The 15,164-nt window shown below is 38.9% G+C and overlaps 1 protein-coding gene across 1 annotated transcript; it reads left to right on the top strand.

The window, feature by feature from the left end:
* Window positions 1-75: 75 nt before the first annotated feature.
* On the top strand, window positions 76-3,984 carry LOC133534707 (large ribosomal subunit protein uL6). The gene is made up of 3 exons (XM_061873942.1): window positions 76-181; window positions 392-641; window positions 3,628-3,984. The coding sequence occupies exons 2-3, from the start codon at window positions 401-403 to the stop codon at window positions 3,957-3,959; spliced, it is 573 nt and encodes a 190-aa protein (XP_061729926.1). The 5' UTR covers window positions 76-181; window positions 392-400; the 3' UTR covers window positions 3,960-3,984.
* The last annotated feature ends 11,180 nt before the right edge of the window (window positions 3,985-15,164 follow it).

Raw genomic sequence — 15,164 nt, 5'->3', positions numbered from 1 at the left:
GCATCCCGTCAATAAAATACATCTCGATAATGTCAAATGATTTGAAAGCATATTTGAGCCACTTCTAAAACTGTGCGATTTAAATATATTTTAACGCATTCTGTGGATTTGACATTTATACGATATTTATGACTATTGGTAACACTCTTTAGCCCTTTTCCGGGTCTCTGTGTCAAAGAAAGTAAGCAATTTTATATTTTGCTGTGAGAAATCCATCAAAATCTAGTAAACTATTTACAATTATCGATATACAGTGATTGATTATAGTGATATATTAAATTTACAAGATGTTTCACATGATATTTATTTCACAAGTGACCAAAACGAGCGGACTCAGTTGTCAAACACGTCCAGAGGTTAGGTTTATATTAAAAATTAATTGTCGTTTTAGGCCTTCATCATGAAGCAAATCGTTGCAAACCAGAAAGTGAAAATCCCTGAGGGGTTGACTGTTCACGTAAAGTCGCGGCTGGTGACAGTTAAGGGACCGCGAGGAGTTCTCAAGAGAAACTTCAAACACTTGGCTGTTGACATTCGCATGGTGAACCCACGACTCCTGAAGGTTGAAAAATGGTTCGGCTCCAAGAAGGAGCTTGCTGCCGTGAGGACAGTCTGCTCCCACGTTGAAAACATGATCAAAGGCAAGTTATGTTTGGTTTGATACTTACGATAGTGTAGACCTAGTAGTCGCGTTGTAGAGCACGAATCTAAGATTGAATTTTATAAAAAAGGTAAAAAGAAGTTTCTCGTCGTGTCTGATAATTGTTTACGAGAAAAATGTTTAGTGAAAGACTTTAATATACAAAACTTGATTAAACATTGAGGTTACGATATATGCAGCTTCTTACTTCTGTCATGGTTGGTTATTTAAAGGAGACTACTTGAAGACTCATACCACTACTATGAAGTCCAACCTATCACTCATCTACAGGAACAAATTTTACAAAGAGGTTATTTGTCCCATGTAACTTTATTCTAAATTTATTTGTCAGCCATTGGTATGGCATACCCTGAGGGCTAGCTAGAGCTTTTTGTTTTTGCTCTTTTTTACATTAGAAAGTTGTATGGCAACTGCTCAGTTATCTTGAAACATCCCTTTAGTTCTGGAGTTAACCCCCATATTGCTACCAGATAAGATCTTCCCTACCAATAATCAGTTTACTGTTTTACTACAGAGTTAAAAAAAATATCAGTGTGGTATATTTTGTGAGGAAACCTTTACTGGCTGTGATGCTTAGGGCTTGTGCACAAATCACGCGAGGTTTTTTTCGGCTACTTTTTTGACCCCTCCTCCCCCTTGGTGATATTTGGTGAGGTTCTTGGCTAACCCCCCCTCCCCCACATAACCTCACGTGTATTTTTATTTTATTTTTTCATACTACCTAATTTTAAGATAAATAAAATTGTATAGAGTAAATCTTGTTTATACTCGCTATTTTGAAGTGCCAAGTGAAGATTTATGTTTAAAGAAACCGAGAAAAAGTATGTGCAGGTATTTTTTCTTAGATTCGTTCACTATGAAAAAATACATGTGAGGTCTCCTTATACCTCCCCTCCCCCAACATGTACTATCGTGATTTTTTCGTGAGCCCCCTCCCGCCCTATCGAATCTCGTCTGATTTGTGCACAAGCCCTTAGAAATATATAAAAGGATAACCACCTCTAGTCTAAAAGGTGTATGTGTAAGTACCCAATCGCCCAAGCCTTTTGTTTTATTAGGAAAAGGTAAGCATTTGACCATAATCTCACCTGATGGTTAGTTGCTGCACTCTTGATTTAAAAAAACTACCTGTTATGCCAAATCCAATTAATGCTTGGAGAAATAATGGATCCTTGTATTTATGGAAAAGAATGATTTGGTGTTTTATCACCCTATACAAAAAGTTGAGCATTGTTAACAGTCAAAATGTTTGTATACATAGATGGTGTCAGCATACACTTGTGTGCAATATAATAGCAGTACAGTATGTATAATAAAATGCAAATTAGGCGAAAACTATAACTTTAGATTAAAAATACTGGACCTTTTTAGGGTTCCATACCCAAAGGGTAAAACGGGACCCTATTACTAAGACTCCTCTGTCTGTCCGTCCGTCCATCCGTCTGTCATCAGGCTGTATCTCATGAACCGTGATAGCTAGGCATTTGAAATTTTCACAAATGATGTATTTCTGTTGCCACTATAACAACAAATACTAAAAAGTACAGAACACCTTGGTGGGCCAGTCCGATTAGCATTTGTCTGGTTTTTATGCAGAGCAGTCAAACCCAATTAATTAAGATTTTTCATTTATTTATTTATACTTTATTGCACATAAAATATTAACTACAAATGGTGGACTTAATGCAATGCCTTAAGGCATTCTCTACCAGTCAACCACTGGGTCAAAAAGAGACATTTGTTAGGTGCAGGCTTTGTACTTGAGAATAATTAACCAATATCACTACCTACTAAAATATATAAAACCTATTTAAATATATTATGAACTCCACGCATAATTACATATTACATACTGTAGATTTTATTCACACGGAATTAATGTAAACAAAGGTTTGGCCTCTGACAAAAAACTTGCAGCATTCAAGGTACTTAAACTTTCCATATTTATTAGAATTTAGATTTTAACATTTTGGTATAATAATTCAAAAGGAAAATCTGCTTTTGTTGGGTAGTTATTTACCCGGGCGACAATGTTGCGGGCTGCTAAATTTTATTTTTCACTAACTTTTGAATCAACTTTTAAAAAGGTAAAGGATTTCACCAATTTGTTTATCGTGAATGTTACAAATATGTAATAGTGTGATAGTTTTTAAGTTCATTTATTTCTATTTTGATTTGATTGCAAGTGTCACTTTGAGAGTTTGTTTACATTAAGGCGGGTCCACACTGAGCGAGCATACGCGCGAGGCAATTTCCTCGCGCACAAAACGGCCAGTGTAGACGTGCCTCGGCCGAGGCGGCGCGCTCAGGCGAGGAACACGGGCGCGCCTGGCCATTTTATGCGTGAGGAAATTGCCTCGCGCGTATGCTCGTTCTATATGGACCCTCCTAATTCCGTGCGAATAAAATCTACGGTCTAGTTCCAATTAATCAATCAATTTTTCGTGTTATGACTCCATCGAGGTGTTGATGATTCTGCCAATGTCGAGGTTGGATAAGACACGGCTAGTATATGAATCTTACCATATTACGATCATAGACAGTGTTGACGTTGACAATGGAGTATCCAATCAATCTGCAAAGAAATAACAACCCATTTGTTCGAACTTATTGGGTTTTACCTCTCGCTACTCTATACATACATCAATGCAACGCCGGTCGGCAACGCTCATGTAACACCCCAGTTCCAGGCATTCATTGACTAGATTATCGCTTACAAGCTTTGACACTTGTGGTATAAAAAGAAAAAAATATCTGATGATTTAGCTTATTCATGACTGATCATCATCTTCCTGGCGTTGTCTCGGCGTTCTGCCACAGCTCATGGGAACCTGAGGTCAATTTCACATTCACTAAAAAGCGACTGGCAAATATCAAAATGTTAGTATATAAGGAGCCTGGCTTGGAACCCCTGACCTAGATTGAAGGCATGACTGATACTAATCCAAATGTATCTTTATTTCCAGGTGTCACCAAGGGATTCCAGTACAAGATGCGTGCTGTATACGCGCATTTCCCCATCAACTGTGTCACCACGGAAGGAAACAGCGTCATTGAAATCCGTAATTTCCTTGGCGAGAAGTACATCCGGAGGGTAAAGATGGCACCAGGCGTCACTGTTGTCAACTCCCCTAAGCAGAAGGACGAGCTGATCATCGAAGGCAACTCTCTTGAGGATGTGTCCAGCTCGGCTGCCCTGATCCAACAGTCTACCACCGTCAAAAACAAGGATATCCGAAAATTCTTAGACGGTCTTTACGTATCTGAGAAGACTACGGTTGTACCCGATGAGATATAAGGACATTAAATAATAAAATACAGAATACAGTTTTTTTTTTCTAAAAGGAAATCTGTAGTCAATTCATTTAATACGATTATTTTTACCGCAATAGAGAAATGAGTCGCTTTCGTTTCGTATACTCACACGAAATATTTGCATTATTTGGCAAATTACGGCGAGGAGATCTAATGTTGGAAAAAACATCCATGTCTCTTTCACGAACGTAGATAACAAACAAGCAAGGAAGTTATGTAAACCTTCATGGTCTTTATTGTTTTATTGGACCTTTTCGTTTTAATCGCACAGTGTAGACGTGCCTCGGCCGGTTTGTGCGTGAGGAAATTGTGGCTCGCTCGCTCAGTGTATGGGGGTCCAGGCCGGAGGAGTCAAGTGTAAACAGCGGTATAGTCAGTTAAATAATGAACATTTATTGAAACGTATCGTCGTCTTATATACTATTCCTAAACCTACGAAAAAATAGAAAGATAGGTATCTTAGAACTACAGAATCTAATCTACCCTTTGACGTAAATCGCACCTCTCTAGAGTGCGATGGCATATCTTCTATCCCGCTCACAATCGCCGGTTGCATGAAGTGGGTAGTAGAAAATACAGCAATTCAGGACTACCGCAGAGAATGTCGCTTGCGAGAGTAGCACGCCCTGTCTTCCATCTCGCTCCAACCGCTGCATAAAATACGTGCGCGCCGCCTGCGCGCGCCTCAGTTGCGTCCGGCCGTCGATGCGAGCGCATGTCCCATAGCACTCCCTCTCAAGCGAAGCGAATACGTTTCGTGACTCTGCCCGATCTCGTCACATACGTCTGAGTGTTTGGGCTAGATGCAGGAGTCTGGCTGTCGCTTGTGACGTCTTCATTGTAGATGTAGGCTGGCTTCAGACGCTCTATAGTGACGACAGTAGTTCGTTGTGGCATTTGTATCTTGAAATACTTGTCGTAGCGTTTGAGGACTTCGAACGGGCCATCATATGGTGGTGTGAGCGGGGGTCGCACGGTGTCATTACGCACGAATACGTGAGTGCACGACGCAAGGTCCTTATGCACGAAAGGTCTCCATTGCGTGGCGTGCGTCCGGGTTACAGGAACAAGTCATGACATTATCTCTGACAAACGTCGTACAAACTCTGCATCTTCAATCGTCGACTTTGTAGGTACGAAGAAATCAGCTGGCATGCGTAGTGGGGATCCATACGTCATCAATGCAGGACTTAGGTTGTTATCGCTGCGTAATGCGGCTCGTAATCCAAATAAAACTGTAGGCAGCTCTTCGGACCATCTTGAACTTTCGCCCCTTGCCATAAGAGCGGCTTTCAAAGTGCGGTGTAGCCTCTCCACTTGAGAATTCGCCTGAGGGTGGTAGGCAGTGGTACGTATTCTTGTGGTCCCAAGCTTCTTCAGGAGAGCGTTGAAAAGGTTTGACTCGAAGGTACGACCTTGATCTGACGTGATGCGTAGCGGGCATCCAAATCTCGTAATCCAGTGCTCGTACAGGACTTTAGCGACAACTTCAGCTGTTATGTCGCGTACTGGTATTGCCTCGGGCCACTTCGTGCAGCGGTCGATCATTGTGACGCAATATCGATAATCATTTGATATTCTTAGGGGTCCCACGATATCGATATGCAGATGCTCGAAACGCTGAGATGGCGGGAACTCTCCGATAGGTGGAATCACGTGACGATGTATTTTAGCTCGTTGACATCCAATGCATGCTCGAGTCCAAAGTGCGACGTCTCTGTTCATTGCTGGCCAAAAGAACTTAGATGCCATAAGTCTCCTCGTTGCGCGTATACCTGAGTGGCTTATATCGTGTTGCGCTTTGTAGGCCGCATAACGATAAGCGATAGGTAGGTACGGTCGCGGTGTGCCAGTTGAGAGCTCACACGTGATTGGTCGATTGATGGCTGGTAGTGTGACTTCAGTGAACTTCAGATTTTCTTGAGTTTTCAATTTTGTTAGTTCTTCATCGGTGCGCTGGTCGGTGGCTAATTTGTCGAAATCTATTGCGGACGGACATTGTATTTCTTCGATTCTTGATAAGGCGTCAGCGATGTTGTTTTTGTCGCCTGGGATATACTGGATGCTCGAACAAAATTGGCTAATGAAGTGCAGTTGGCGCTCGCGTCTCGGAGTGTCGCTGCTGCTCGGTGCTCGCGTAAGTGCGTGCGTAAGTGGTCTGTGGTCCGTGCAGACGATGACGTCATTGCCTTCTATAAGTCGTCTGAAGTGCTTTACAGCCATGTAAATCGCTAGGAGTTCGCGATCATACACACTGTAGCGGCGTTGCGTCGGACTCAGTGCCTTCGAGAAAAATGCCAGCGGTTTCCAAACATTATCAACTTTCTGTTGGACCAATCCTCCTACGCTGTGGTGTGATGCATCACTCATGATACATAGAGGAGCGCCGTGAACTGGATACGATAGCGTAGTTGCTTCCAATATGCTTTGGCGGCATTTCTTGAAAGCTTCATCTGACTCGGTGTTCCATTCGATAGGAGTCTTGTCATTTTTCTTGGAGTTGTGCAGATACTTGTTGAGTTGAGACTGAAGTTCCGCTTGATGTGGTAGGCAGTCACGGTAAAAATTTAACATGCCTAGAAATCTTCTCAGCTCACAGACTGTCTTCGGCTTTGGGTAATTCGATATTGCTTCGATCCGCTCTTGAGTGGGACTGATGCCGTCGGGTGATACTTCATAGCCAAGGAAGTTGATTTTTCTTCGTCCGAACTCGCATTTATCGACATTGAGAGTTACGCCGTATTTATCTAGGCGTTCCAGGACTTGTCGAAGCAGTGTTTTGTGTTCTTCTTCATTTTCAGATGACAGGAGAAGATCATCGACGTAACAGAAACAGCCATCTATGCCTCGTAGAACGTCGTGCATGAATCGTTGGAATGTTTGGCTTGAGTTGCGGAGCCCGAACGTCATTGAGTTAAACTGGAACAACCCGAACGGTGTGATTATTGAAGTTTTCTGCGCGTCTTCTTTGTTCATGGGGATCCAAAAATACGCCATCTTCAGGTCTAATTTTGAAAAAATCTTCTTGTTGTGCAACTGGTACGTAAAATCTTGAATTCGAGGTAAAGGATAGCGATCGGGTTGTGTTACTGCATTCAGACGTCTATAATCGCCGCAGACACGTAGAGAACCATCTTTTTTCTTGACAACGTGCAGCGGACTTGCCCAGGGGCTGTTTGAGGGTTGACAGATGCCCATTTCCATCAAGCGTTCGAATTCGGCTTTCGCCGCTGCATATTTGTCGGGCGGCAGTGGGCGTGGCCTGGCGAAGAGTGGGGGGCCCGTAGTCTCGATGAAATGCTGCACGTTATGCTTGGCCGGCGTTTTCAAAGACATTGGTCGTAGTACATTAGGATACTGTTTGAGAATCTCGTAGTAGGCTTGATTGCTGCTGATCAAATAGACGGTTTCTTGAGTACTTCGAACTGTTAATGCGTTGACTTGGAGTTTAGTGGTTTTATCGATGAGCTTCTTTTGATCTAGGTCAGGTAGCAGCTTGTAGTGCCGAAGGAAATCAGCTCCGAGGATTGAGGTCTTGATGGCAGCCACGATAAACGTCCAACGGTAGTCGCGCCGTAGCCCCAAGTTAAGAGTGATTGTTTTCTCTCCATAGGTCTTAATCGGCGTGTCGTTTGCGGCGTAAAGCTTGTAGGTGCTTGATAACTGGTTCTTCTTGTGATGCGACGATAGTACTGATATTTCGGCGCCAGTGTCGACGAGGTAACGTTCTCGAGAGTTGCGATCGATGACACAAAGGCGGTTGCTGACAGGAGGTACACCGAGGCCCGCCAGAGTCGGTGTAGGCATTAGTTTTCCGATGAGCTAGTCTTCTTGCTACACGGCGATTCACATCTTCGTGCTTTGTCTCCGAATCTGAAGTGATATCTGCACAGCCATCCAGGATCACCGGGCTTGCGTGAAGTTCCATGCGCCGACATAGATCTCGAACGGGAACGGCTGCGAGAGCGAAAGGGACGGCGATAGCGTTGCCGGCCGCCGGACCGAAGGGCTGCAATTTCGAGTGTTAAATTGTCGAGCTTCTGGGATAACTTCTCAAAAAATGTGTTTTCGCTGCTTTGCGGGGCTTGAAAATCTGTGGCTCGTGTGACTGCAGCAACGGTGACTGGCTCGGCGTGCTCTAACATCTTGTCGGCCATGGCGGCGAGAATATCTAGCGATGACTCGTTGTTGACAGAAAGAACTGTGCGTACTTGTACATCACGTCGGGGTCACCAATTATGGGGGTCCAGGCCGGAGGAGTCAAGTGTAAACAGCGGTATAGTCAGTTAAATAATGAACATTTATTGAAACGTATCGTCGTCTTATATACTATTCCTAAACCTACGAAAAAATAGAAAGATAGGTATCTTAGAACTACAGAATCTAATCTACCCTTTGACGTAAATCGCACCTCTCTAGAGTGCGATGGCATATCTTCTATCCCGCTCACAATCGCCGGTTGCATGAAGTGGGTAGTAGAAAATACAGCAATTCAGGACTACCGCAGAGAATGTCGCTTGCGAGAGTAGCACGCCCTGTCTTCCATCTCGCTCCAACCGCTGCATAAAATACGTGCGCGCCGCCTGCGCGCGCCTCAGTTGCGTCCGGCCGTCGATGCGAGCGCATGTCCCATACTCTGCTTGACATAGAAGGCATCGCACATCATATTTGCGTCTAGCCATCCACGTTAGGCGGGTCCTCACAGAGCGAGCATACGCGCGAGTAGGGTTTCCGATATCCGTCCGATTTTATTATTCGGATAATTCGAATAATACAATTTGTATTATACGAATATTCGGATGATTATAAATGAAACAATATATTTATTCCAGGTAATATAATTCGTAAAACTAGCTCTAAAATAAGCGTGAAGTTGATAAGTGATAACGGCCGAGATAGAATGCCATATTGCGAAGTTAGCATCTTACTTTAAAAAGAAATGCGTAAATCAGCAGATATATGGGCAAAAAAACCACCTAGGACTATAGAACTATTATAGTAGTTTATGTGACTGCTACATATTAAAAGGCATTAAAATGCACGAGTCTGGGTTTAAGAAACGAACGAAGTGAGTTTCTTAAAAGGACCACAGAAGTGTTTTAATGCCTGATTATATATATACATACACTATTTTATCTACACACATTATAAACTTTCTATGATATATTCACTCACCCAAGTTACAGCCAACGTGGGGGCATCATTGCTCTCTTTGCGGAACTCGCGGATATGTGGCGGCGTCTCCGAAACATTTTTATCGCTCATTTTAGACGAAACTTTTGCTATAGTTACTTTAAAAACAACAAAACAATTTTATTTTATACTTAAAACTAATTAAAAGATAAACTGTACGTCAAGTGGCGGTAAATGAAAACTTTTCACGCATGTCACGCATCCGTAGTTTTTAGGGTTCCGTAGCAAAAAGGTACAAAAGGAACCCTTACGGTGCGACTCTGTCCGTCCTTCCGTCTGTCACACCGCTAAATATCTCGAGAACCACTTAAGCTATCGATTAGAAATTTGGTATAGTTCTGAACAACGCTAACCCAGACACATTGAAAGTATTATTTTGTTATTTTATTTTTAATTCCCATAACTATGGGAAATGCCCAAAAAATATGAAGAGGAGGCAAAATTTCAGTCTAGTGACTAGGTCAAGTGGGGGCTTATCATTTGAAAGAGCTCAAATTGCCCATCCCAAAACAATTTTTTTATTATTTTTTAGTAGTGGAAAAAATAGATTTATGTGAATATTAATGAGTTGATCTCTGTAGTTTACCGAAGAAAAAATATGAAATTTTACAGGAAAAATATAATCAGACCTCTATCTTGGTAACTTTTTTTAATTAACAAAAAAACATTTCTGAATTCAGTTTGCAATTTAACCAACTATATGTGTGTTTATTACACTGAAAATAGCTATGAGATTACATTAAAGACACCTTTTTTCAAATAAATAATAGTTTTGAAATCGGTTCACATGATAGAGAATTATCCTCGAGAAAACCCCAACATACACTGCCGTTACACTGTTAGAAGAAGATGTCCCAGAATGTAATAGAAACCATAATTTTGAAGATGTGAGTGCCTCAGATATATTAAAGGCGTTTAAATCAATTAATGTAAAAAAGTCGGACTCGCCCATGAAGGGTTCCGTACCATTTATGACGTATTAAAAAAACTACTTACTAGATCTCGTTCAAACCAATTTTCGGTGGAAGTTTGCATGGTAATGTATATCATATATTTTTTTTAGATTTTTCATTCTGTAATTTTAAAAGTTACATGGACACGCATTTTTTCACTTTGGAAGTGTCTCTCGCGCAAACTATTCAGTTTAGAAAAAAATGATATTAGGAACCTAAATACCCCACACGTATGGGTTTGATGAAAATTTTTTATTTTTTAATTCTATGACTTATTAAAAAAACTACTTACTAGATCTCGTTCAAACCAATTTTCGGTGGAAGTTTGCATGGCAATGTATGTCATATATTTTTTTTAGATTTTTCATTCTGTTATTTTAGAAGTTACGGGGGGGGGGGGGGCACACATTTTTTCACTTTGGAAGTGTCTCTCGCGCAAACTATTCAGTTTAGAAAAAAATGATATTAGAAACCTAAATATCATTTACAGTACATATGGGGCTACTTTATAGCACTAGTGCGAGAAGTAGCATATTATGTTACTGTGTCGAACATTTAAAGGGCCATATGTACTGTAAAACGTTGTACGATACATGTGCGAATAGGTAATTCGCAACTCGTGTCGATTTAAAACACTCCCTTCGGTCGTGTTTTAATTTATCGCCACTCGTTTCGAATTTCCTATTTTTCGCACTTGTATCGTAATGTACTATTTTGAAGACCTATCCATAGATAACCCACACGTATGGGTTTGATGAAAAAAAAAAAATTTTTTTTTAAATTTTGTGACGTATTACAATACTACTTACTAGATCTCGTTCAAACCAATTTTCGGTGGAAGGTTGCATGGCAATGTATATTATATATTTTTTTGATTTTTCATTCTGTTATTTTAGAAGTTACGGGAGGGGGGGGGACACACACACACACACACATTTTACCACTTTGGAAGTGTCTCTCGCGCAAACTATGCAGTTTAGAAAAAAATGATATTATAAAACTCATTTTTAAAGACCTATCCATAGATACCCCACACGTATACGGTCTCTATGGGTGTACCGCAGGGATCAATATTGGGGCCGTTGCTGTTCCTTATCTATATTAATGACCTGTCTTACCTTGTAAAGACCCACCATGATATAGTATTGTTTGCAGACGATACCTCACTTATTTTCAAAGTCAAACGACAGCAACAAGCTTACAGCGATGTAAATTGGAAACAATGCTATTTCTAAAGTAGTAAATTAGTTTAATGTTAATAATTTATTGTTAAATGAGAAAAAGACTAAGTGCATTAAGTTTGTTACAAGTCACATAAGGAATGAGCAAACAAGAGTCATTGTCAAGGATGAGGAATTGGAACTAGTAGATAGTACAGTTTTTCTTGATATAGCTTTAGATTCTAAACTACAATGGGGTTCCCATATTGCTAATCTCTCGAATAGACTGAGTTCTGCAGCTTTTGCAGTGAGCAAGATCCGTTAGTTAACAGACGTGAAAACAGCTCGATTAGTTTAGTTACTTTCATAGCATTATGTCATATGGTATGTTACTATGGGGCAGTGCTTCAGAGATAAATACCATTTTTGTTCTGCAGAAGAGGGCTATTCGTGCAATATATAAAATGAACCATAGAGACACACTTAGAGAAATTTAAGGACATTAACATAAGGACAGTGCACTGTCAATATATTTATGAGAATATTCTGTAGGCACATAAAAACATTGCCAGTTAAGAAAAACTGTGAAATACATACATAACATTAATACAAGAAATAAGCATAAGCTCGCACTGCCCTTCACTAGGCTCCATAAAATTAAAAAAAAAACATCATGGGTAATTGTGTAAGATTTTACAGTCTAGATTAGAATTAATTATTCTAAACGCTCATATTGTAATTCAGTATTTTTATAAAAAAAAATATATGACGATTTCGGCAATCTTCCTAGAAGATGAACACGGTGCCCTATCTCTGAACGTTTTGACCCCAAAAGATGAACCTGTATAAAACTAATATCAAGTACCCTAATATTGAACGACATGATGCCAATAGATGAACTAGTATAGATAGAGTGTAACTTTGCCCCCTTTGTTAAATTCTGCCCACTGAGCAGAAATAATCGGCAGCGAAAAAAGAGGTCTATAAAATATCAGTTTAAATTCTATGTGTCAGAGAGAGAGGATTATTTGTGATACAGAAAAAAACTTCTCATACCTGATGGATATAGCCACAACATAGGCACTTGCTCATCCGAGCTCAAATATAATTTTTTCACTATATTTTAAAATTTCGAAATTTGCAATTTTGCTCCATAGAAAAAAAAACGCCCCAGGTAGAATTTTGCTCCAAGAAGAAAATATGATCCTCAAATAAATTTAACAATTGTCTACACTTTTTTAAATTTGTATTTGTAAATAATAGAAAAAAGTAATTAAGCTACCGATTAAAGATATTAACTATTTTTACAATTCAACTTGTTCAGTGTTGAAAATGCTACCCAAAACATGAACGAACAAATTACTTGGTTCAAGTTTTGGACACGGTATTGAAGAATGAACTAAAAAAATAAATTCATGTATTGAATAATTGAGCCCAAAAGATGAACTAGTAAATTATCATAGTTCATCTTTTAGGGATAAGATTTTTAGTTGCACAGCCCATACTAAAATAAACCTCGAATTAACTGGGTTAAATAAAAGAAAGCTTCGTTCATCTTTTGGTTAAAAAATCAAGGACTAGCCAGCTATCAATTGAAAATATAAATGATACATCTACCTTTTCTGTTCAATTTTCTACAAGCATTTGAAAAAACAAGCCCTTGCCCAAAAGTTCACCGCGTTCATCTATTAGCTTAAGCATACAATATTGGAACCATAACTTGAACAGCAAATATTTTAATAAAATATGCAATTCTTGATAACGAAAACGTTAGAGAAATTAGTCTAGAATCTTTTCTGTGTAAAATCATGTAAGTAGATGCATAATTCAATGGACAACATTTCATATTTCTGACCCTATACTTTTATTGTTTCTCTACATTGTAATTGAAACGAGGAACAAGCTGATAGTTCACTTTTTTCAATAGGACTTGAATTTAATTTATTCTTATTTTTTTCAATGTGTACTTATTCTAAAATGGCGTAACTCCAGTTCTACGCTGGCTAGAAGCTAGTCTTGTCCCGATCGAAAAAAAATCATCGACGAGACGTTGTCATTGTCTTAAACTGGTCCGTTGTTGTTTTTAAAACAATTTCGATAAAATATCAGATTTTTTCGACTATTTTGGATATAATAACGGGAACTGAATGAATACGACAACAGGCTTTCATACGGATACGACGGACCGATGGATAAGCACTAACGAATGTATGTAATTAAGTTTGTCCGATGTCTTCGACGAATTATTTTTGTAGTAGGTAACGGACGAAACAATATTTGGTACACTTTGGAGGAGTAAATATAAGTACCACATCGATCCATACACGGCTTTGTCCATTTTAAAAAATATTAGTATAGATAGTAACTTAATTATGTAAATAAATTTGTTTGTTTTGTATTTCAATATACTTACTTTACTCTTTGGTTATGACATTCAAATTTGGAACATCCCTGAAAAAAAAGCAATACGATTTGACCTCTACAGTCGAGAATAGATGCCTTTTTGTTAGAAATGAAATGCCAATTGCATACAATTTTGACAAATCTCGCAAGTTAGTTTCAAAGAGCATATAATCACTACGTTTGTTAGTTTGTGTCGAATGATACGTAAATAGCCAGAGTCTAGTTTTGTCTCTGAATTAAAAAAAAACCGGTCACGTGCGAGTTCGTTTTACTCGCGCACGCAGAGTTCCGTAAATCGTTTGAATTATCTTGTGTAACTATAAAGGCGAAAGAATTTTGATCGGAAGTACCGATACTAAGTATAATTGTGTACAGTGCCATCTATCGGCAAATTGTCTAACTAATTTGCGCGATGCACGTATGTCAAAGTCAGTATATTCTTTATTCAAATAGGCACAAGCACTTTTAAATCATCAAATTTTACAAATATCATTCTAAAGTCGAAAAAAGACGTATTTGTTATTTTAGAGAGTTCTAACATTCTATCAAAGTCCGACTGTTGGGTAGGCACCTAACTTTCCTTGTTAGACATAAATCGAGTTTTATATTAAATAAAATAGTTTTTCGCCTAATGGTAAAAGCACTCGACCGTTATCATCGGTAACAGGTGGAAATAACGTCTATGCTTTCCTACTGAGCTCAAATTTGCACTGACAATTTTTTTTACATTCCGTTTAAGTGCAATAGTATAATGTTGTAACACAACAATCAAACTCCCCCCGAAAACATGATGGTGTTCATATACTGACTTTACTCTTTGGTGGCGTTACCATATTGTGTCAGTGCAATACAGACTTAACTGACACTATTTTTATGTTCCATATGAATTTTAAAACAATTTAATAAAAAAAAAAACAGGACTATAGATCCATATGGAATATGTATAATAAAGATATAATTTGAAGAGTGTCTTTTCAAAAGGGCTTATTTCCACTTTGAACTTTTTTTGGGAAATTGGGAAAAACATAAATCCACGGTTTCCATTTCGAAATAATTGCTTTTTTCTCGATATTATATTAAATTAAGTTGCTATAAATGTTATGGCACTACATACATTGCTTAATCTCCCTACTTAATTATGTTAATTAACATATCTTTTTCAGAGTTAAGTCCTTTTGATGCGAAATTTTGGAATTAAGCCGTTTTGTTGCGGCCTTGTGAGAAATAAACCTTTTTGATTTGTACATCACAGAAATAAACTCTTTTGAAACGGATACCTTTTTATTGTGAAATTAACTTAACAACTACTACAGCAAATAGCTAACTTAAGTTTAAAAGAATATATAGCTTTGCTTGCTAATCGTTTTGAAATAGCGATCATTGTTAAATCTAAATGCGATTTAGGTGCCATAATAAAATTAATTATTTACTATCGGGAAATTATTCCAACGACATTGACAAAAGGTATCCAATGCATTT

The sequence above is a fragment of the Cydia pomonella genome, chromosome 2 (assembly GCF_033807575.1).
Source record: "Cydia pomonella isolate Wapato2018A chromosome 2, ilCydPomo1, whole genome shotgun sequence".
NCBI lineage: Eukaryota > Metazoa > Arthropoda > Insecta > Lepidoptera > Tortricidae > Cydia > Cydia pomonella.
The sequence above is the reverse complement of the archived record's forward strand: the minus strand, read 5'-3'. Positions and strand labels throughout refer to the sequence as shown.

Coding starts and splice junctions, on each gene's coding strand:
- LOC133534707 (XM_061873942.1), top strand. CDS start 401: ATGAAGCAAATCGTTGCAAACCAGAAAGTGAAAATCCCTGAGGGGTTG. Junction 642..3,627: donor CGTTGAAAACATGATCAAAG/GCAAGTTATGTT, acceptor CTTTATTTCCAG/GTGTCACCAAGGGATTCCAG.